We start from the raw sequence: 23,874 nt of genomic DNA, 5'->3' as shown, positions 1-23,874 counted from the left end.
GCCCTCGGCCTCTCGGCCCGGGCTCGGTCACTCAGGCACAGCTGGCTGCCGGCGGAGCTCACGGGCACGCCACTGCAACCCCGGCTTCTGCTCATGGCTGCTGAGTGACCCCTCATCTGGGACTCTCCTCAGCTCTTTCTGGGATAGTGGCGCGGCTGCCCTCTGTTGGTCTTCCTTGGTCTCTTGTGTTCTGGGGGCCTCTGGATGTCTGGAGTTTTGATCTCCTCCATACCTGCTTCATGCCCTGGAGGATGGGGCAGTGGCCCCCACACCTCTAGCAGATCATTACATGAAGGAACCTTTTTAAAAACAAGCGCGTTCATGCTCACAGGTGCACACACGGGTGATCACACACACAAACTACACCCTTTTGGCTCCTACCTCAAAGCACACTGTGCGCTGTCGATCTCACGTGCTGCACAATAATGTTTAATATTTAGTATTTACTGTCATATTCCCATATATCATTGTGATGTTGTTTATTACTCTCGTTTTCTTCTGCTTGCTTTCTTTTTTTCTTAACAGGTGATCCAGGTGATCGATATATGTATTTTTGTCTGCTTATTCTGTTGGTTTTGGTTTTGCCCTTCACCCCGTCCTCTTCTCAGCTGTTTTCTTTCCTCTTTCTTTCTCCCCTTTTCTTTCCACCAGTCAAGTCTGTCCCGTATTCAGCAAGTGAAAATAAAATAAACAATAAAGGTGAATCAAATGGACCATTACGGCAAGGCTGGGATGGTCCATTTGGTAAAAATAAATCCGTTGGGCATCTTTCTTCGCCTTTAGACAATAATTCTGATGGCAAAAGAACCAAACGGGACAGGTTAAAACCAAAAAAAAAAAAAAAAAAAAGGTTAAAAAAAAAAAAAAAAAAAAAAAAAAAGAAATATGTCATACTAAATGTCAAATGTGGTGGTCAAGGTAATCATTTTTATTTATTTATTTTCAGGAACGCGACCTGGGAACTTTGCGGTTATTGAGTTGAATATGAACTCCTCTATGTACCAAAGGGTTTGAGAATCAAATGTGAGGCCATTTGTCCGACAGCTATAGCTTGGCTGAAATTGGGTCTTGCAACAGGACAATGATCCCAAGCACAGCAGCAAATCTGCAACAGAATGGATAGAAAAGAAAAGAAAAAAAAATCAAAGTGTTGCAATTATCCAGTCAAACTACAGACCTTAACCCGAACAAAATGCTGTGGCAGGACCTTTAGAGAGCTGTGCATAAATGAATGCCAGCAAACCTCAGTGAACGAAAGTGGACACAATTCTTCTAGAACAATGTACGAGTCTCAGAAAAATGAAATCTGAAACTTATTACTGCTTCTATAAGCTGCTTAAACATGAGATGTACTTCATGTTTCACAGGGCTGCATAGAGTCCTGTGGAAACTCTTTTTCACATTACTGTGGAAGAAAATTAGCAGATCAGTCATTTTAATCATTGTTGATTATTCATATGAATAATCGATAGAATGGCACCAGAAATAATTCTGCTTTATTGTTTTGTCATGGTTACGGAAAATAACAGATGTCATTGAAATTTATTTTTGTTGGTAAGGAATTTATGATCTTGACCACAGAAAAAACATCAGCGTTGTTAAAAGTTGTTGCTGTGTGTTGAGTACTGCACTAGCCACTCAACCACCATTAACAGTTTCTGTACTGTGTCGAGCATTTTGACTTTCTATTGTGTAGTTTCACTCTGTTGTTGAAGTATTTTTTCTGCCATTTGGATTTTTTTAACCTTCCCTTTACATCCAGAGTCATATATACAGTCAGCATTTCACATCACTTATCACAGTGCATATAACGCTGTATAAAACCAAATAAAAATGTGTTTACAGAGAAGCTCGGAAAAGCTATTCAGCATTGTTTCCAGGTATATGGATTGTCAGCAGTTTTAAAATGCTCTCCACTGAGCATGACTGGCTGGCTTACAAAGACTGAGTATGCTTGTTGGGTTTTCATTAAAGAAAAGGCCACCACCAACCTACCTACTGCAGATGCAGAAACTTTAGAAGTGCTCTAGTTTCATTATTGTATTTGTATATTTATAACTAAAAGAACAAATACAGCTGATCTATGTGACGCAGACTCACAGACAGAAAGTAGCAGTGATGCTAACACCGAGGCTTTGCTGTGAAAGAGGTGGAATCTAAGTTTTATTAGCTGAACAAAAATGTTTAAAGAGAAAAAGTAAATGTTCTTGCTCTAAAATCAATGTGTAAAATATCTTATATCTGAGAGAAAGGCATAAAATGGGAAATTTTCTAACACATCAGCACAGTAAGGCTACAAAAAGTACAACAACCTTGGAAAAGTAAGTGTTTTCACTTGTGCCTGTCTTCATTGTGGCCGTGTCACTGCATCTCTGAACAACCTTGTAGTTAGAGCCGCTGAAGTGACCTCAGCATGACATCATCATGCTCAGTTCAGTCAGTTTGCAAATAGAAAAAAATAGCCCAAAGCAAAATATAAAATTACAATCATGACAATGTTACAAAAATATAGAAGTTAAAAGGGATTGTATCATTTGTATTCGACTGCATTTTTTCTTTAACAAGTCAAATATTTTAATTTTGATTTAGTTTTTTTCTATTTTATTTTATTATTTTTTGTGCAGGTTTTTACTGATAGAGTGGATAAAAAATACCAGCCTTGGATTTGCTCCAGACCTCTAAATTGGAAAGTGTTACTAGTGTTCTCTAGTGTTGCCTTTATTTTATAGTGGACTAAGTGTTCCAGATTTTATCGTTTGTCCTTTATTGTGGAATGCAGGTGATACAGAAGTACAACATGAAATGGACCTCCATAGCTTCCTATTTATACCAACATATTTTAGAGCAGGATTCATCATTCTTGGGTTTTGAATGAACTAGCTATCATACTACAGTACTTTTCATTTTGTTTGTTTAGGGAATGTTGTTTGTCATGTTGATGTTGTTGACACAGTAGATGACCTCCTATAGAGCGTCTTGGTTCAATTCCTGGCTGCTCCAGTTTGCATGCCAAAGTACCCTTGGGCACGATACAGAATGTCGAGTTGCTCTTGATGTGTTCTTCAGAGTGTGGCTGTTAGATAGAAAGCACTTAGGCATAGAAATAAGTGCATGTGTGAATGAGGCATGTAGTATGAAGCGCTTTGAGTCCTCAAGTAGAATAGAAAAGTGCTGTAGAAGAACTAATCCATTTGATGCATGTGAGTTCCATACTGTTTCAGATTGTAGGGTATAAGTAATCACTTGATTGCTGGATTTAGTGTCAAAGATCACATGGCTTTTAGTGTAAAAAAAAAAAAAAAAGAAAAGAAAAGGAGTGTAGGGATTTATGCATATTTCACCTATTGACAGGCAAAACTGATGACCAATTAAAAATATATATTTGTTAGAAATTGACCATGAACTCTTTGCTCCTTTCTTGACTTTTTTAAAGCTCCCCTTAATAAAAATGACTTTCTAAAACATTCTAAGACAACAGCTCTGAATCCATATCAAATAAATCTATGTACTGTGTTACAGAGTCCTTTCTAATGAAGCTGAAATAAAGCCAAATTGCATAATGCCACTTTCAATCACGAATTGTAGCGAGTCAATGTAGCATGCAGTCTGCACTCAGTGACATGAGACATTCCAAGGTAACTCGAGCTGGTGTTACGTGAACATTTGTGCAGAATTCATGTTATAAACAACTTAGCCAACCTACTATTTTGACAGAAGAGCACAGAATATGGTTTTAACTTGATTTTGAATGTCAGAAGCAAGTGGAGACTTCACTAAAACTTTCTGGTGAAGTGCTGCCACTTTGTAGTGAAAGACTGTATTCAATTTTAAAGTTTTTTATTACCAAAATTACCTTTAAAGGCTGAAGCTGATATTTTTAACTTAAACCGCAAATGCTCTAACCTGCTGTAGGACTCTGGCACTAAAACTACACCGTTAACAAACGTATTTTGTCATTTAGTCAGTTCATTTAGATAGTTCACTACACATGACAAAGCCCCTGCTCTCTGCTCACTCCTCATTTATTTTTTTGCCTTTTTGTCATTGTTATGGAAATGAAGATGACACCAGGTTTGCCCTTGTGCAGAAGTAATTTTTCAAGAGATGCAGATGTATGCTATGAAATTGAGATAAATGCATTATGAAATATTACCTGATGTCAAGAAGAACGAGTATGCTTACAGCAGACATGGACATCCCTTTCTGAAGTTTCATATATCTTCCTCTACGTCTGCTCTCCAGATAAGGAAACGGTATGTTTTTTGTGTTGTCAACAAGCAATAGGCTCTTCTTAAGCCTTCTTGTAGAGCCAAAACAAACAGCATCAGAAACATGACAGCTCATTATGCTCCAGGTTCTAACAGGATTGACCTTTTCCAGACCTCCCCAAAATGGTAGAACCTCACCAAATAAGTGGGTTAGCTCCAAAAATCCATTACAGCCACTGTCCTTCTCATTGCCCACAAACTCCTTAAATGAAGCCATTTTCTTAGCACACCTTGTCAGCTACCCGAGGTGTTTTTTTTTTGTTCAGGGTTTTTTGCAATTCACTGCACCATAGTTTTTTCTGAGGATTGATGTGATTGTTATAAAAATTTTTGAATTTCATGTACTGACTGACCCAATCTTCCACTCTTATGTTTTTGTGTTATTTTAAAAAAAAAGCCAATATGGTAGAAACGTGTAGGAATAATAAAAAAAAACAAACATCAAAAAAGGTTAAGCAACACTTTACTTCCCATCTCTCAGTACTGAATGTGACCAAGTCCTCTGAAAAAGTGATTTTCGAAACCACGGGGATGAGCCCGCATGTGGTCTGTCCACAGGCAGTGAAGGACAGATAGAGACAGAGAAAAGATGAGTGGGAGAGGAGCTGACCCTTAATATTCTATGTGAGTAATTTCTTTAAGAAGACTTTTGTGATATTACAACAATAGCATCTTAAGTACTACTACACTCAACTCTATGCCCGACAAAGGCGATTTACACCAAAAGAGAGGCTGTCATTGAGGGTGTTACTCTTTGGTTTGAAAAAAATAAATAAATAAAGATTTGCTCATTTATTACAAAAAAAATCTCTCTCTTACCTAGAAACATTAAACCTTAACAAGACTGGTTTAAAAATTGTTTTACAGGGAGAAGGGTGAGGGTTAGAGGTTATGCACGAGTTACTCTAAAGCAGCAGCACCGTGGTTTTAAGAAGTGTGGTTTTTCAATCAGAAAAGAACAAATATTGTAGAGGAATATTCTGTTTATTTCATTGAAGGGTTTTTTTCCCCTGGCAGTTTGTGTAATTAAATGTTCCATTTGCTTATCGGACTAAACAAGGTGTTTTGATGTGTTTTATATTCCAAACCACTCTTTGTGGCATTATTTGAGCACTCGTACAAATATTTTGCTGGGTCCATCAGTTTCCTTTCCCTGAGAGTTTAGATTAATAACATTACATTAGAGCGGGCATCAAGATTCGCCATTAATATGAATGTTTTCATATCTTTTTTGTAGATATTAACAATGGCACAGGTTACTAGGGCCAATATGTTAATGTGAATGTCTCTTATTTCAGCAGATCGCCAGTGCTCTGGCCATAGCAAAGCATGTGACCAGCACTTGGAGGCTATCCCAGAGTTTACGTGGAGTATTGTGGCTGCAGGGGACCTGCGTGAGGAGAGAAATGAGAAAAGTGTTAAGAAGGCAGGAAGTCCCCAGGGTTGGGAGGAAGGTAAGAATGAAGGTATCACATTCCCCCGTTGCAGGGGAATTTCATTTTTCAACAAACTTTATGTAGTTGTCTACTTTCTGCTCATGTTTAACATCATAAACAACATGTAATTATCCACCTTTAATTATAGGTTTTATTTGTAATGACATGTATCCTTAGATTTTTACCTGAATCTTCCTTTAAACAGGTGCCTAAACGATCTCACTTTCAATCTTATATTTTAAACCCAACAAATAAGTGGTGTAAAAAGCAGAGTACACTTCACTGAGCCTGTATTCAGCGACATCTTGTAGGCCCTTGCCTTCAAATCTTCCATATCCTCCGGCATCATTCATTTTCATACCTTGGAAGATGAGAAAACAGTTTCTTTCATCTTATCTCCTGAGGTGATGGTGAAATGGAGGGAGGCAGTAGCGTCTATTTATTTCCTTAAATGTTTTTTTTTTTTTTCTATGATGAGCTACAAGTCTGAGAGCAGATGGGTGGACCGTTGGATGAAATTGGAAAAGTGAAATGTATTGACTCATAAAAGGAAGCAGTAAGAGTGAGTGGACTATAGAAATGATTGATGTCTGTCTTGTACATCTAGCTTAAGCTGTAAATGAAGGCAGAGGGTGCATGAGCGCATGTGTTGGTTAAAGTTGGTATTGTAGAAACGGGACAATGACGGTGAATAAAAATAACACTGGTTTCTTTGATATCTGTTACCGGTAAACCAGGACTAATTACTGTGTATCATTTGCCAAATAAATCATTAATACTGTCAGTGGTTTGATGCATATTTATCCAGATGCATGCCCGAGTTACAGTTTTTTGCACAGATTAATGGAACAATACCAGTTAATTAATGAATAATACTGTAAAACCAGCAACCGGCTCTGCAGATCCTTTTCACCTTACTCAACTAATCAGAAGACATTTAAACAAAGTTTGTCAAATGAAAGTAGGATATAGTTTATTACCATACATATTACTTTACTTTTTTATTACTTTGACATTACAAAAAATATATATTCATATATAATTCATTACTGATTGCATATAAACAGGGTTTAGCATTTTGCTTTTGGAGTATTTGAAGACATTCAATGCTTTTAATGGGATAGTGATGTTGTGAGATGATGGTCACATCATTTTTATTCACATTAATAACACATGTAAAAAATGATTCTAATTTCAATAAATGGATTTTTGATTTCCATCCATCCATCCATCCATCCATCCATCCTCATCCGCTTTATCCGAAGTCGGGTCGCGGGGGCAGCAGCCTAAGCAGAAAGCCCAGACCTCCTCTCCCCAGCCACCTCCTCCAGCTCATCCGGGGAACACCAAGGCGTTCCCAGGCCAGCCGAGAGATATAATCTCTCCAGCGCGTCCTGGGTCTGCCCTGGGCCTCCTCCCGGTGGGACATGCCCGAACACCTCACCCAGGAGGCGCCCAGGGGCATCCTTGTCAGATGCCCGAACCACCTCAACTGGCTCCTTTCGATGTGGAGGAGCAGCGGCTCTACTCTGAGCCCCTCCCGGATGGCCGAACTTCTCACCCTATCTCTAAGGGAGGGCCAGCCACCCTTCGGAGGAAGCTCATTTCTGCCGCTTGTACCCGCGATCTCGTTCTTTCGGTCACTACCCACAGCTCGTGGCCATAGGTGAGGGTCGGGACGTAGATCGACCGGTAAATTGAGAGCTTCGCTTTTACACTCAGCTCCCTCTTCACCACGACGGACCGGTGCAGCGTCCGCATCACTGCAGCCGCAGCACCAATCCGTCTGTCGATCTCCGGCTCCCTTCTCCCATCACTCGCGAACAAGACCCCGAGATACTTGAACTCCTCCACTTGGGGCAGGAACTCATCCCGACCCGGAGTGGGCACTCCACCCTTTTCCGGCTGAGAACCATGGCCTCAGATTTGGAGGTGCTGATCCTCATTCCCGCTGCTTCACACTCGGCTGCGAACTGTTCCAGTGCGAGCTGGAGGCCCCCACCGATGAAGCCATCAGAACCACATCATCCGCAAAAAGCAGAGATGAGATTCTGAGGCCACCAAGTGAAAGCCCTCCGCCACTTGGCTGCGCCTAGAAATCCTGTCCATAAAAATTATGAACAGAATCGGTGACAAAGGGCAGCCCTGGCGGAGCCCATCGCCCACCGGAAACAAGTCCGACTTATTGCCGGCAATGCGAACCAAACTCTTGCAACGGTTGTATAGGGATCGAATGGCCCGTAACAGTGGGCCAGACACCCCATACTCCCATAACACCTCCCACAGGACACCCGAGGGACACGGTCGAATGCCTTCTCCAAGTCCACAAAACACATGTAGACTGGTTGGGCAAACTCCCATGCACCCTCAAGTATCCTCGAGAGGATAAAGAGCTGGTCCAGTGTTCCGCGACCAGGGCGAAAAACCGCATTATTCCTCCTGTATCCGAGGTTCGACTAACGGACGAACTCTCCTTTCCAGCACCCTGGCATAGACTTTCCCAGGAGGCTGAGGAGTGTGATCCCCTGTAGTTGGAACACACCCTCCGGTCTCCCTTCTTAAAGATGGGGACCACCACCCGGTCTGCCAGTCCAGGGTACTGCCCCTGATCTCCACGCAACATTGTAGAGGCGTGTCAACCAGGACAGCCCTACAACGTCCAGAGCCTTCAGGAACTCGGGCGGACCTCATCAACACCAGGGGCTCTGCCACCGAGGAGTTGTTTAACTGCCTCAGTGACCTCGACCCCAGAAATTGGCGGGTCATTCCCTCATCCCCAGACTCTGCTTCCTCCTCGGAAGACGTGTCAGTGGGATTAAGGAGGTCCTCAGTATTCCTTCCACCGTCTGACAATTTTCTCAGTCGGCGTCAGCAGCGCACCGCCAGCACTATACACAGTGCAGGTAGAGCACCGCTTTCCCCTCCTGAGGCGCCTGACGGTTTGCCAGAATCTCTTGAGGCAGTCCGAAAGTCTTTTCCATGGTCTCTCGAACTCCTCCCACACCCGAAGTTTTTGCTTCAGCCACTGCCCGAGCCGCATTCCGCTTGGCCTGTCGATACCTGTCAGCTGCCTCTGGAGTCCCACAGGCTAACCAAGCCCGATAGGACTCCTTCTTCAGCCTGGTGGCTCCCTTCACCTCTGGTGTCCACCATTTGGTTCGGGATTACCACCACGGCAGGCACCAACCACCTTGCGGCCGCAGCTCCAATGCAGCAGCTGGCAATGGAGACGCTGAACATGGTCCATTCGGACTCAATGTCCCCAGTCTCCCTCGGAATGTTGTTGAAGCTCTGCCGGAGGTGTGCGTTGAAGATCTCGCGGACTGGGGCCTCTGCTAGACGTTCCCAGCACACCCTCACTACGCGTTTAGGTGCACCGGGTCTGTCCAGCGTCCTCCCCGCCACCTGATCCAACTCACCACCAGGTGGTGATCAGTTGACAGCTCAGCCCCTCTCTTTACCCGAGTGTCCAGAACATATGGTCGCAGGTCTGGTGATACGATTACAAAATCGATCATCGACCTGCGGCCTCAGAGCATCCTGGTGCCACGTGCACTTATGGACACTCTTATGTTCGAACAAGGTGTTCGTTATGGCCAAACTGTGATTTGCACAGAAGTCCAGTAACAAAACACCACTGGGTTCAGATCAGGAGGCCGTTCCTCCCAATCACGCCCCTCCAGGTCTCGCTGTCGTTACCCACGTGAGCATTGAAGTCTCCCAGTAGGACAACAGAGTCTCCAGGTGGGGCACCTTCCAGCACCCCCAGGGACTCTAAGAAGGCTGGGTACTCTGAACTGCCACTCGGCGCATAAGCGCAGATGACAGTCAGGACCCGTTCCCTGACCCTGAGGCGCAGGGAACAAACCCTCTCATCCACCGGGAAAAACCCCAGCGTGCCGGCAGCAAGCCGGGGATATTAGAATACCCACCCCAGCCCGCCGCCTCTCACCAGGGGCAACTCCAGACTGAGACAGAGTCCAGCCCCTCTCCAGGAGACTAGTTCCAGAGCCCAAGCCATGCGTGGAGGTGAGCCCGACTATATCTAGCCGGTACTTCTCAACCTCACGCACTAATTCAGGCTCCTTCCCCACCAGAGAGGTGACATTCCATGTCCCTATTGCCAGTCTTGGCAGCCGGGGATCGGTCCGCCAGGGCCTCCGCTCCTGGCCGCCGCCCGACACACATTGCACCCGACCCCTATGGCGCCTCCTGCGGGTGGTGGGCCTGCGGGAGGATGGGCCCATGTCTCCTCTTCGGGCTGTGCCCGGCCGGGCCCCATGGACTAAGGCCCGCCACCAGACGCCGCCCTCGGGCACCCTCCCCGGGCCTGGCTCCAGGGCGGGGCCCCGGTAACCCTATCCCGGGCAGGGTAAACTGTTCCCTCGATGTTCTTTTCATACGGGTCTTCATATTTTTAAAATTACAAACTTATTTCCAGATAAAATATAGAAATATAGAATACAGAAACTGATCTTTAGGTTAAATCATGTTTTTTAAAATATTTACTTATTCAGCTTTGAAATAAATATTTGACCAACATGCAAACTAAAAATACTATAAAAGAAAGAAGGAATCAAAATTAAATTTAAACACAGAATTTAGGAATTCCAGATTTTCAGTACAAAATGTGTGCTGTCACTGTGATACTAATTTACTGTTTATTTTATTTTTGATACTTGCAATACAGCAGGTGAAGCCCTGTTAACGTTCACCAACCAGAATTTTCTTTAATAGACTTTTAATAGGCCTAGATTATAAAACATATCACCAAAACATGTTTTTCATCCTGCCTGGAATGATTTTTTTAAGTTAACTTTAAAGATGCTGGATCCTTAACACCAGTGGGATTAAATTAAAAACGTATATGATATGCCTCAGTATAATTAATGGGACATCAGATCTTTGTAGCGGTCTTCATGACCCATTTAACATCCAAAGCTAAGTTGTGCATGCATGTACCAAAAAACAAGAAAACAGAAAACAAAGCTGATCGTGATTGAAGGAAGGCAATGCAGAGTACAAAGGAAATATATGTGCATAATCATGTTCAACCCCTCAGTTAGCCACAATGCAGTTGGCGTATTGTGAATAATTGAGCTGGGTGAGCTGCTGTCTCCACATATTTCACTGGCACTTTTTAAAAGAGATGGAAATAAGGGATGAATACTTAATGGCTATGATCTGTGGAATTGCAAGAGCTGTTTTCTACAGTACCTCATTCATCCACTGTAAGATGTTAAACTTTGAAGCTTGTAAACGCAGAGCCTTTTATCCAGTGATGCTAGTATTTAGCTTTAAGTTGTTAAGAGACGAGATGAGGAAACACTGAGGTTATCAGAATAAGCAGCCAAGGCCAGCAACCCTGAAAATATGGTTAATAATACTTTTCTATGTATATTCCAATGTGCTGTATACAGTGATAAATAATTAATGCTGTTTGTTGTGCAAAGAATAAAATAGAATAAAAAACGATAATACTGCTAGAACATTCCTACTGTGACTGCAGACATCACATCATCACAGGAATGCACACATGGAGGACGAAATGAGCCTTTCCTACATCTCGCACATTTTTTTTAGCCAAGCTAAAAAATAAGTTAATTTTATATATACCTACATATTTAAAACTGGCTCCAATATCAATGTAAAGTACATTTGTGAACCTGGCCTATGCGTTATTTTCTTAAGCGCTTATCCAATTTAGGGTTTAGGAGGGGAGTGTTGGGGTTTGAGCCTATCCCAGCTGTCATGGGGTGAGAGGTGGGGTACACCCTGAGCACGTCGCCAGTCCATGACATGAATAACACAGAGGAACGGATGCCGACTCACACTCACATGATGCTTTCTGTCAATTTAAAATGACAAATTAACCCAATTCCAATTTGGAATGTGGAAGGATACTTGAATACCCAGAGGGTAACCCTGTGCAGGATACTCTCTCCGCAACTAAAGACCACAGCTGGCCAGGATGTCCAGTTGGGAATTTTCTTGCTGTAAGGCAATGGTGCTAACCACCACACCACTGTGAAACTGACCCTTAAAGGCTAACTAATGAGTTAGCCTTTGAGGCTAACTAACTAGAATTCCTTGTTTATTTGACAATGCAGATACATTTAGTTTAACTCCCCAAAAACAGAATTATTGACACATTCAGTTCAGAATACATAGATCTGTCTGCACTTTTTTTTTATCCTGGTGACAGTTTAAAGGTAAAATTCTTCACAAGATAGTGTTGGAAAACATTGCTGGTGTGTTGCTCTGACAGGAACGTGTCTGGTTTTTAGTTATAGAAATACTCTGGTGGGCGTTGTGTAAATGACAAGTGCCCAGAACTTGTGGTTTGTTCACATGTCTTTCTTTATCTGCTTTTGAGAGGTGATCTAAATATTTTTGACTTGAAACAAATGAAAAACTGACAGCTCTGTGTCTCAGTTCTGTGCAGAGGCCAGTATGTTGGAAGGGTGTCTGAATCTTGCTTTGCATTGTAGTTTGTGTTACGCTTTGGTGGAGAGTGGCCCCATTTTCCATTTTGGTAAATTTGTGAAACAAAACGTGGCTTAAATGCTCAAATAGTCATTATCATTATGTTACTCGCCATCAGTGGGATGTGAGTCAAGAACACAGTGCACCCTGCTCCTCCCCTGAGGCGTCAGTGTGGGCCACATAACAGCATTATGAGGCAATAGTACACTTGGCAGGGCAGTCGAGATAAAAGACAATCCTTCAAATACAGATCAAGAAAAATCAGCACTAATCATGGATTGGTTTGACACGTTAGCTCTTTCTGTTGTGAGACGGCAGAGGAAAGTGTTTTTGCACATTGGATGGTTAACTAGTCCTGACATGCAGCAGCAACTGTGGAGAGAGGTAAAGCTACAGGTATTTACATCCACTCAGTCAAACCATACGAAATTCTCTCCACCAAATGCTTCTTCTGTGACGCTAATTGGGTTGATTGAAAATGAGTCACCTCTGTAGCGCGCTATACAGATTTTAAATCAAGACCCTTTTAGAAGAGGCGAAACGAAGACAAAAATGATTTGAATGCCTCCCCTTTCTGTGCAGAGTGGGTCGTCTCAATTCCATGTCTGCCCCCAATGTCTCCTGCCAAAGAAAGTGTGAATATGATTACACATTGATTTCTCGCTCTCTCACACAGAATAGAGAAGCATGAGTTGGAGCTGTGAGCTGACTGGCAGGAGGAAATATCTGGTAGGACGCTGTTTGCTGGAGCAGTTGATTTGTTTGTTTGTAATAGAGTGGCCCTGAGGCTGTCTGTCATTTGCCAACTCTAGAAGTCATCTGAATTTCCTTAGCTGGGCTCAGCATTATAAGATTCTGGATAAATGGGCAAAAATGTAGTGGGAGCTTGGCTCTGGCTTAGAGAAGCCAATGTCCTAATCTTATATAAAGGTAAAGGCAAACGCTGTCAGTGTACACTGATCACCCACAACACTAAAACCACCTACAGGTGAAGTGAATAACATTGATTATTATTTGACAATGGCAGCTGTCAAGAGGTGGGCAGAAAGTGTCGTGCTTTGACGTCAGTGTGTTGGAAGCAGTCATATCCTTAAGCTTGCCTATTTTCCCTGACTTTGACAAGGGCAAAATTTTCACAGTTAGATGACTTGGCAACTCCAAAATGGCAGGTGTATGTGATGTATTCTTGGTAGTGAGCAGTTAATAGTAGTAGTGGGGCTTTGTTGCGTCTTACCTGTCAGCGTACCCACACTGACCTCTGTCCACAATAGTTTCTAGTAATCATCAAAGCTGTGCCATAGAGGAATAAAAGAACATTTCCTACCACCTTTGACCACCCTCAAGCAACTTTATTACAAAGTTCATATGAGGGTTTTTTGCTTTTCTCATTTTAGTGCTTGGTGTTCAGCTGCCGCGCTTCATTTGCATTACACTCAAACTCTTAATAATGTGAAATAAGAGCCTTCAAGCAGCAACCCCTCCATATCTACCTATCTGGAAAACTCTCTTAGTGAATGCCATTGATGTGTTTTAATAAAATTAATCACAAAAAAGTAGTCTTTTAAAAGTAGTCAAGAGTATTTTACTAAAACTGTTGTTAATACATCTCCAAACTATAACTTAAAAATATGCAGAAGTAAGTTTTACTTAATGGATGGACAAGCCAGAATATGCCTGTTTAGTTTATTTAGGTCTTCTCAGTCAGAGAAAAACTTTTCAGCGTGAAAACTCCAACATCAGAATATCAGTCTTTTTTTTTTTATCTTGGGGTAACTGTGAGAGCATGTACTCTCTTTCTTGAAACAAATTGAAGGTTTCAACAGAAGCAACAAAAACTGAATGTCAAGTAGGAAAGCCTTACATTTATGGAGTTCACATAGTAGTATAGACTGCATTCTTTGGTAGTCTTCTAATGTCCAGTTTTGAGGAAGGCAACATGAGGTTGCTTCTGTTTGTTTGGTCCTGTCTTACATTTGTAAAGACATCATCCCAGCCCAAACAGCTGATAAGTTACACACCCACCCACATCTATCAAGTTAACACTGGCGGGTTAACTTAAATTAAAACAGAGCTTGAAAAAACATTCCCCTCTAAGGTACGAGGATGGGACTGAAAATTACTTAAAAACTAGCCAATGTCCAAAGAACAACTTGAAATACCTTCATAAAGCCTGAAAAACACTTAAAATAAAAACTAGGTTAAAGTCTGGCCTCTCTTATGCAAAATATAGAGAAATTATGGGTCGCTCAAGACTTTTGCACAATTTAAGACTTCTAAGATTTAAGAAATCTAAAGAATAAATCAAAACATTAGGTTGAAAACTAACAGAAAAAACAAAGAACATGCTCATAATTCAAACAGAGGTCTGAAGAAGTAACAACATAGCAAACAGCAAAAAATGAAGTTCCGCCCATCTCAGAAATAACCTTCACAGTGGGTTTAGGATCTTTAAGGAAGCTTGTGTGCAAGAATATTGTTTTTCTATATTTCATTTTCTTTGAAATTGTATCTGTTTATTACATTAGATTGAAATGGATGAGTGAAGAACTGTTTACTGGAAATAGTTTTGGTGATTTGCAGTGCAAACTGTCTGAATGGTCAACATGACTGTAAAGTTTTATCCATTTCATTTATGTTTTCAAAGCTTACCTATAAGTTTTTATATTTTAATGGCTAAAGAGGTCTACAATGAAAGCTATCAAAAGAATGTGAAATTAAATTCAGTTATATCTGTATAGCACCAAATTAAATCAGTGGCCTTAATGTGCTTTATATTATAAGGTAAAGAACTCACAATAATACTGAGAACTAATACTGGCTGACCTTTGGGTGAAAGCGGCAGTTTTGAGTGGCTGTATCTTTATAGTGGCTAACATCTTGGTGCCCGACACCACAAGGCAACTCCATAGACATGAGAAGGAGGAACAGAACTATTGATAACAATGCAATGTACCTTTTCTTTTTTACAATAAGATTAAAATCCTTCTGTGTTGCTGCCGAGTTGAAGTTTTGTTTTGGTGATCCTGGCTAACCCAATGGCTGGCTTGCAATTGAGTCCTTATTCACATTTTAGCAACAAGCTTTTTGGCTTAGTTGCTATATGTCTGTAAGCAATGTGGCAAAGGAAAGACAGCAGCTTGAGGACATTTGAACATAACTGACCGCAAACTTTAAAGTGCTTTTTGCAATGACTCAGTGAGGCCTACAGGGAATACCTTCCTGAGCCTCTTCATAAAGACCGAAAGCTCTGGGTTGACTCTGCTCCTTGCACAGTCCACCAGATAAGAAATAGTAAAGAATGGTGTGTGTGATCTTTTTTATTAGAAACTCCATATAAACTTTCTCAAAGTTTGATTTAAATTGAGCCAGAAAAAAACTTGTTATTGCACAGTTGCTTTCACCTCTACCCAGTGAGATTGCATCTATACACATCAATGGTCCACTTGCCGGGCACATAGGAAAGCCACCCAATGCCTTTTTTCTGCACCCAGAACCCTTCTTTTCTGAGCAAATAATTATGAACCATTACTTTGGATGAGAGGCAATTTGTTCTACTTATCCATTTTGTAGCTGAAATGTAATAGCCCTGGCATTTGAAGCAAGACTGTGCTTTGGGTTTGGCCCCTCCATCTGCAGCTTGACCTGTTAAGTATAGCAAAACCAGGGCACATGAAAAAATGTCTGCCTCTGTGACAAGACACTTGGTCTATCAGACTTTTGTGTGGCTCTATCTAAAATTAAAGAAGAGCTCGGTTTTAAGAATTTAACGGTAAAAGTTTGCTTGACCAGGAAACTTAGCTCACATAGGTTGCAGATTAAATCAATAGTGGGAATACTGTTTGTTAGACACTGACATTTCTGACCCATGACCTTCTCTTCTTAATAAAACCTCTTTTCATGCATGTATGAAAAGATTCTGCCTTCTGAAAGTCAAAGAAGTGCAGAAAAGATGTGTCTGGGTTTTGTGTAGTAGCATGGAAATGATCTTGACCTGTGCTCTGATTTGTGACATAATGGCAATCTCTTGGCTCTTAAGTTCGTCTGGACAAGAAATATACACACCCCAAACTGTTGGACGGTTTATTGTTGCATTTCAAACCTGAGGTAGTAACTATAATACTAAAGGAAAATGGCATTTTTGCAAGTGCATAGAAAGCAAACAATTTTTTATTTTTTTTTTGCCTTTTATGGCTCTTTATCTTTCAACATCTAGTTTAGTTTTGGAATGGTATTCATTAATTTTAATAAAAACTTCATTAAAGCGAGCTTTTTTTTTCTCCAGGTTCCAAACCCCCACTAATCTCACAAAATCAGGGCATGCTATTTAAAATGCAACTAACACCTGGGGAGCCAAGAGCATCTATAGATATAAACAGTTTAAGTTAAAAGTAATACAAGGCCACTTACTCATTTCCGGAGGGACCTTGGTGACATCAAATGAAATATATGAACCCAGCTTGCTTTGTTCTTTAGACTCTATGCTTCATGTTGTGCACATAAACATTAATGAATAAATGGAGAATAAATAGGCAGTCAAAAGAAAGAGCACAAAGCACACTGTAGCAGGCTAATGTCAGAGGGAGCAGATTATACATATATAAATAAAAAAAGGTAAAGTGAAAGGGAGAGTCAGACAGTGTGTATATATACTTAGAGAGAGAGTGTAATGTATGTTAATGCTTCTTTTGTATTTGCTATGAGATAATGAAGGCACTCAACACTTTTCTCTGTATTCACACCTCACCTGTCATGAAAGCTGATGCATGTTTTAAGATTTAAATATAATTTTCTAAGGTGACTGGAACAGTAGAAAACCCACTTTAAAGTGTGATAAATGGTAGAATGTTGAATAATAGATGTTTATTCTTTAGCAGCAGTACACTTTCTGGGTTTTGTACAGGTAGCTTTCACTGCCTAATGACTGAATCTGGATCGTTTGGTATAAACAGACCAAACATAATAGACATACTGGACTAAACTTGGAGAGAGCCGATTATAGCATGAAGAACCAAGTGTGAAAACACTCTCAACTGTTAGGTACAGGCAGGACTGTGCTGTTGGTTCAGTTGTCCAGTACTCATTGTGCTCAGGAGTACAGGCTAGATGGCTAACTGAGCAAAACAAGAAAGGCAATGTGTGAAATGTAGAAGGCTTTTTTGGATATAGGAGGGTAAACACAATGAAACATACAATAAAGGTAAGATACTGGCTCTGTATGTGAGTGCAAAATGGGAATCTGCCAAATCAAAGATGTGGAGCCATCTGCTGTGAAACTGGGAGCAGCCGAAAGAAGTTTCATATATATATTAGCTATATCTTAAATTGTGATTCCATGTTTAAAATCATTATTTTCCAAAAATTAATTGGGAATGCCTTACTCTTCTGCTGTATTGTTTGTTTGTTTTTTTGTGGTCATTAAATGTCTGTATTTTTTTTTCCACTTCGCCGTGATGTCACAGTCCTTAGGACTGGCAAGAGAACTCTGTTAAGTTGGAGAGAGGTCTTCCTCCCAGCCCCTCCAGTCCTTTCTGACTGCTTCATTTTTAACCACCACGTTTTTCTATTTGATAACTCACTGCTAATGAGCTGCTAAAGATTAGACAAGGTTGTGTTTCTGTTTTCATCAATGAGTACACCTTGAGGGCTTTTATGGACCTAGAATTTACTGCGTCATCAAGCCCAGAGAGGCATTGAAATACCACTTTTTAAATGCTAACCTTGAAGTCTTGGTCCACTGAGTATGCCGTTTCCCTTCTATCTTTACTGTCAAATATGTCCAACCCAACAATCGTTCCAGTCGTTGTCAATATGCCAGCAAATGACCCACCTTCGACCCTGCTTCTATAATGAACTGCCCTGCTCTATAAAAGCAAGGTCAACAGAGTGTATCGGTGCTAGATTAAGCTCACCATTTTTTTTTACTTGACATGTTGTTTCAATAGAATATTCTTGCTCTGGCCAAGTTAATTGCCTTGGCCGACTATAACATCAAAATTACCTCATCACCTCTTCATGGCTTTGAAATTGCTTGGCTGCCTTGTGGGAAGCTGATATTTTTTGCAAAACGATTTATAGAGTAATAGGCCATATTATGTGTTAGTACTGTGAGGCAGAAAAAGGAAAGAAACCTTTAACGTTGAAACATTCATGCATCCTTTGTTGACTTCTGTTGACTTCATCAGCTCCTCACTTAATCATAGGCTGGCACTCCTGGCAAACTATCTCCCTGGATAATAATTACCTGCATAAGCTAAGAAGATGCTGCCATTCTCTATTCTTTCACTCCTGCATGTTTAATGAACTACAGTTAAAAGACAAATAAAACATAAGAAAGCAATTACAAGTACAGCGTACCTTTCAAACACAAAAAAAATCTCATTATCTCAGCATTCATTTTTATGTAATTAGGATACAGTCCGTGGACTATCCAATTAGCATACTTATGCTGTGTGGCTGACATCCTGACGTGTGTTGTGTTGTGTACGTATTTATAGGTATATTGTTTTGTAACTGAGCCTGTCCCCTGTGATTCTTATTATAAATGCCTTAAGGGACCAGAAGCCTAAAATTATCCAGCCAATCTATCTTTACTGCCCCTTGTGATACGCATTATAAACTCATGATAATATGGTTGCTTTGACCGTTAAGTCAGTACATGGCGGCAGTTATTTTAATACCACAACATTCAAAACACTGTGATTAATGGTAGCATGTTTAATGAGCATTAGAGAACCCCCCCATTTTTGCAGTAGAAGTAAAAATCAGAGCCCCGTTAAATCGGTAAGTCCTCTATTTATTTGCTATAAAGTCAGAGAAGTTCTATAATAGTAGGCTGACTTATTTTAACTGGCAGATGCTCCTCATTTACTATTGAGTGGATCATCGATTCTTAAAAGTCAGATTGATTGGTTTCTTGAAGGCCGGTGTCTTCCATACGCAATCCCATACCCATATCCTGCCTGCTGCCAAGATATCTGCGCTTACTCAATCAGTCTGCTCATTGATCCTGACCTGAACACGGGGTAAGCTGGCTCAGACTCTCATTCATCCATTGAGTTACCTGGACTTACATAAAATGTGCACTAGAGCTTTGCCAGTTTATACTATTGAGGTAAACTGTGTGAGCAGCAGATGAGAAAACTTCCTGGAGGTCTGTGGTGAAATCATGTTGGGGTGTTAGATGCCTGTAGGGTTATTGCCAGAATTAATTTAGTCTTCCACCTGCACCGCAGCTGTATTACCTTTGATTAATTGAGCTTTCTTGATGGTGACTCCCCGAAGGCTTCACAGGTGTCTCGCTGAACAGTGTTCTAACTTTGCTCTAGTTCTCCTGCTGCTTCTTTGAAGCATCTCACATCAGACACCTTTCTACGTTTCCAAACTTGCTTGCAGGTCTCGTGCTTTTCACACATTTTCCCTTCTCATTTCGAAGCAAAGATTAAGACACATAAGCTCAGTGACAAATGTTACCCCTTGGCCTAGCTTATTCATCCCTGGTTTACTATCTTCAACAGCAAAATGTTGCACTCCTCTTACTCTAAAAAGCAAAATAAAGCTTTAAAAAAATCCAGCTTTATAAACTAGAGTGAAAATCCAATGAAAATTAAAAATCTCTACTTGTGTGTCACTAAGTGTATAAAGAAAAACGGGAAAAGAAGAAAAGATGCTGCCTTGTTTGGATGTCATCGTTTCATGATATTACAATCCAGTCCAAAGGTTTTTTTTTTTTCACATAGTGAATGTGCCGATAAATTATGGTCTGTTTTTAGGGAGCACGGCAGTGTGATCTGAAACTGTTTGAATTCACTGACTTTTCTCTTTCCCTTCGCGGTGCAAAAAACAGTGTAATAACACCACTGATAAGGAATGCAGGGGAAGGGAGATAACAGCCCCACAGACAAATGTTTCAAAAATAAGAGCAGATTTCATAAGTGATCAAGCTTGTAAAGAAGGTAAGATTAAATGCAAAGACTGGAAAAATGAAAGAAAATGATTTTGACTACTGTTGAGAGTCTATCACCTATAAGAATCAGTCCAGAAGCGAAGAAATAAATGTGCTGGTGAAGTGACCCATAGATGGAATAATTAAACATTATACTATCAGTTTCAGCATAACGAATGCCTTTGTGGCACCAGCCGGGCAGAAAGTAATTACTTTATTAAAAAATTGAAAAAAAAAATGTTGTTTAAAGGGCTCCAGTTTTAACATTTCAAACGTTTTTGTCATTAACAAGATTTAGTCTTTTGCCATGGTCCTGTAAGGCTGTGCTAAGGTTTTTCTTCTTATTAAACCCTGAAGAGCATCAAAATGAAGTGTGGCTTATCGTCAGAGTAATATGATATTTTTCACAGTTTGTTATATGTTTAGCTCTGATAATTGTCTTGGATATTAGTGGATTTTGATGGCAACACCTCTGCACATGAAGAAGCACCTAAGGCCAGCCAGGCCTCCTAAGGCTGCAAAAGCAGAAACTATCAGAGATCTCCTTTTTTGTCAATCAAAAACTATCATGATATCATCTAAATACAAACCAGTGTCTGCGCAGTACTGAAAAATGAAACCAGCACAGAAGTGTAAAAGACTGCAGTTCAGTGAATGGCCACTTGAGGCTCCGAAAGCAAAACTAACAGCCATACACACCCTTGTTAAAAGATCAAAATAGGCATGGTTACAGCCGGGTTTTAGATGAGTTTCTTTAAGAAATATCATTTATAATTAGGATTCTTGTGACTAACAGGTGGTTGGCAAAACAGGTTGAAACAGCAACCTCTGTGTTAGGTCTTACCTCATCTAATTGGGGTCACAAACATGGACTTGTTGGTTATGTTTTTGTCTTTTGGAGGATTTTTGTTTTCAGGAATTATCTGACAAATGGTTGCTGTGTGGTCAGTTGCACTGTGCTCCAGTTTAGATGAGTAAAATTGCACAGTATCATTTTGTTTGTATGCTATTCAATTTGTAACTACTTAGCACTCGACCCGCTCAGCTAAATATGGCCCTTTCTGGCTCCACTGACTATGAACTGCAACTCATAATGATTTTAATTTCCTGGTGTACAATGACTAGTTTCTTGATTTGATTCTTCAGTTAGTATTTCTTGCTTGTTTTTAAAAGGTATTATATTTGTGTGAATCAGAGTTACCGTTATAATGGATTTTTTTTTACTTGTTTGTGTTAGCCTAAGCAAAGAGAGGATTAAAATTAGTTAACAGGCAGAAGAACAACTCTTGACTTTAAAAATGCATTAAAACTGCGCTTCCCTCCTCTGTCGAATTACTTTGTCATGGTTGAATTAATTAAAATCACGAGTTTGTGTGCATGCGCCTTGCTTGTGTATGCGTACAGAAACGCATCTCATTTGTTATACTTCACTGGTTTGTTATTTACTGTCATCAACTTCGCTAGAAAAAGTCAAATGCTGCTTAGAGACAGCTTTTCCAGCCTCTGAGCTCCTCTGCACATTATATATTAAACACCTGAATCAAAACAAACTATGACGCATTGTTTGTGTTAAAGGGCCCATTCTCTGCAGTCACAAGCTCCAAGGAACACTATTTGTAAAGTATACTGAAGTCGAACTTGATAAGTTCTCTAGTTTTTCTGTGTTCATTGATCAGTCTCTTAGAAGTTATAATATCCCACCTCCAGTAAAGCCTTGTTAATTTACACACTCAACCATTGAATCAAAGCACATGCCGCCTTCTTTTAAAGGAGCCTTCTTGTTTATTTGACCATGGCGTATTTCCATTTAATGTTGCTTATATAGAAGGTAGAAGGTGTTCACACTTTGTCTTGAACAGCCTCTCTCGTCTCTCTTGCTACTTTTGGATCTGCAAGTCTTGTTCTGCCGCTTAAAGGCAAAGCGATGCAGGTTGCAGGGAGCCAAATCTAGCAAGTAGGACATGCAGTGGTAAGCAACGGTTATATTGGTGTCTACTGCCTTTTCAGTGTCCTGTAAAAAAAAAAATACACACAATGCAAAGCTGGCACAAGCCATAGTTAATATCCTTCGCGCCAAGTGTTCCTCCTATGATGCCTCAGGACATTCCAGTCGAGCTGGAGTTGATAGTATTTACTGTGTGCAGTCCTATGAATGTCAAAAAAGGATGAGCATGCTACTGGCCACAGTCCTGACCTGATGCATGCCTTAGGGCTTGGGCGCTATGGCCTTTTCCACTGTTCTTATCACCAGTGATGATCTTTGACTTTAGTGTCTGGGGAGTTTTACACAGATGTTGCCCAAGTTTGAGGTCAGTGGTGAAATTGCAAATACACACATACATGTGCTCAGAACTAAACTTCTAAGGATCTAAAGGCTGTAAGGGATGATTGGCCAAACGGAAACTGGGTATTTTAAGATCCATAGTTGATACATTATTCTGAAATATGAAACTCTGAAATAAACTCATGAAAAAAAAAATTGAAAGAGAAGATCCTGTTCTCTGCCAGTCAGTAGTCACAGTAAAATGGTCTAAGGACGCTGTTGTTCGATACATCATAGACGGGCTTGCCACCTCATGACTGAGTGCCTTTCTCTCTTGAGATTTTCGAACACGGCCATGTTTTTGATGCTTCACAAGCTTGACAAACACATTAGAGAGGTGGAGAAAGAAGATTCTAATTTAATCATACCCCACATCTATACAAAAGGCTTAGTGTTAACACAGCAACAGGAGCACCTTGAGCTCCCTCTGTCTCTATACAGGAGGTACTCAGGCGCACTATTGAGGTGTAGGTTGAACCACACAATCACTGTACTTCAATGCTTAAAATGCAGGGAAATAGAATGTATTAAACTGTGAAATTACAAAAAAAACCAGCTTTAGGTCATGGCTATGACAGTGCAGTAAAAGTAAAATATAATTCCTCTTACCACCAAGTAAAAGCTGTACAAGATGGCATGACGCAAGTGCCTCAAAATTACGCTAATAGATGATAAACGAATCCAGCAATTTATGTTTGTATAGTAACATAAATAAGTAATAAAATATTTAGTTAAAGGTTAAAGGTACTATTTTGAATACCATTGTTTTGGGTGGGGCTCTTGAAATTTGGTCGTATTTGGTAGCAGCAAATATTTAAGGCCTCAAATGAACGGTCGAATATTAGGCCACTGCACTAGATTGTAAACTGTGCCTGTTTTACTGCAGAGCTCTAATGATCTATACCTCTAACCAAGGTTCCCAACTGTAGCACAGTGGTACTCTGTACACTGTACTGACTGTAAATGTGTGCTGCTAATCACACTGACCTGCACCCCTCTGTACCATGATTACAGGCACCCTGGTAAGAAAGAATCCACTGGCATTTCAGCACTAGTGGAAGGTTACATTTTGAAGGGAACTCCAGCTCTTACACTTGTCCACTCTCAGTATGGTCTCCCTTGCAGCCTCTGTGCTGTGCAAGTTTCACATTCCATTTATAATTTTCTGTACTTTGACCGCTTATTCTACTGTATGGAAGACAGCAGGGCTCCATTGCCTGTGGCTGTAATTGAGCCCAGCCTCATGGAAATGCTTTTTGTCTTTTGCTGCACTTCAGGGTTAAAGCATTCATCTGTGGATATGTAATCCTTTGCTTTCCTCTTTAGCTTTAAAAAGGGGATTTTAAACACATCCTTATAGAGTGCTGACACTAAATGCAACCTTTTAAACAAATATTTAAATTCAAACTAGGCTGACAC

The 23,874-nt window shown here is 40.7% G+C and overlaps 1 protein-coding gene across 1 annotated transcript in view; it reads left to right on the top strand.

Annotated features, from left to right (window-relative positions):
* alk (ALK receptor tyrosine kinase) overlaps positions 1–23,874 on the top strand; it is a 414,012-nt gene that overhangs the window by 178,845 nt on the left and 211,293 nt on the right. Inside the window, exon 3 of the mRNA XM_031757275.2 lies at positions 5,567–5,722. Within this exon, the coding sequence (XP_031613135.2) occupies positions 5,567–5,722 (156 nt within the window). The remainder of the gene's footprint in view (positions 1–5,566; positions 5,723–23,874) is intronic.

This window comes from Oreochromis aureus, linkage group 19, assembly GCF_013358895.1.
Source record: "Oreochromis aureus strain Israel breed Guangdong linkage group 19, ZZ_aureus, whole genome shotgun sequence".
Classification (NCBI taxonomy): domain Eukaryota; kingdom Metazoa; phylum Chordata; class Actinopteri; order Cichliformes; family Cichlidae; genus Oreochromis; species Oreochromis aureus.
The sequence above is the reverse complement of the archived record's forward strand: the minus strand, read 5'-3'. Positions and strand labels throughout refer to the sequence as shown.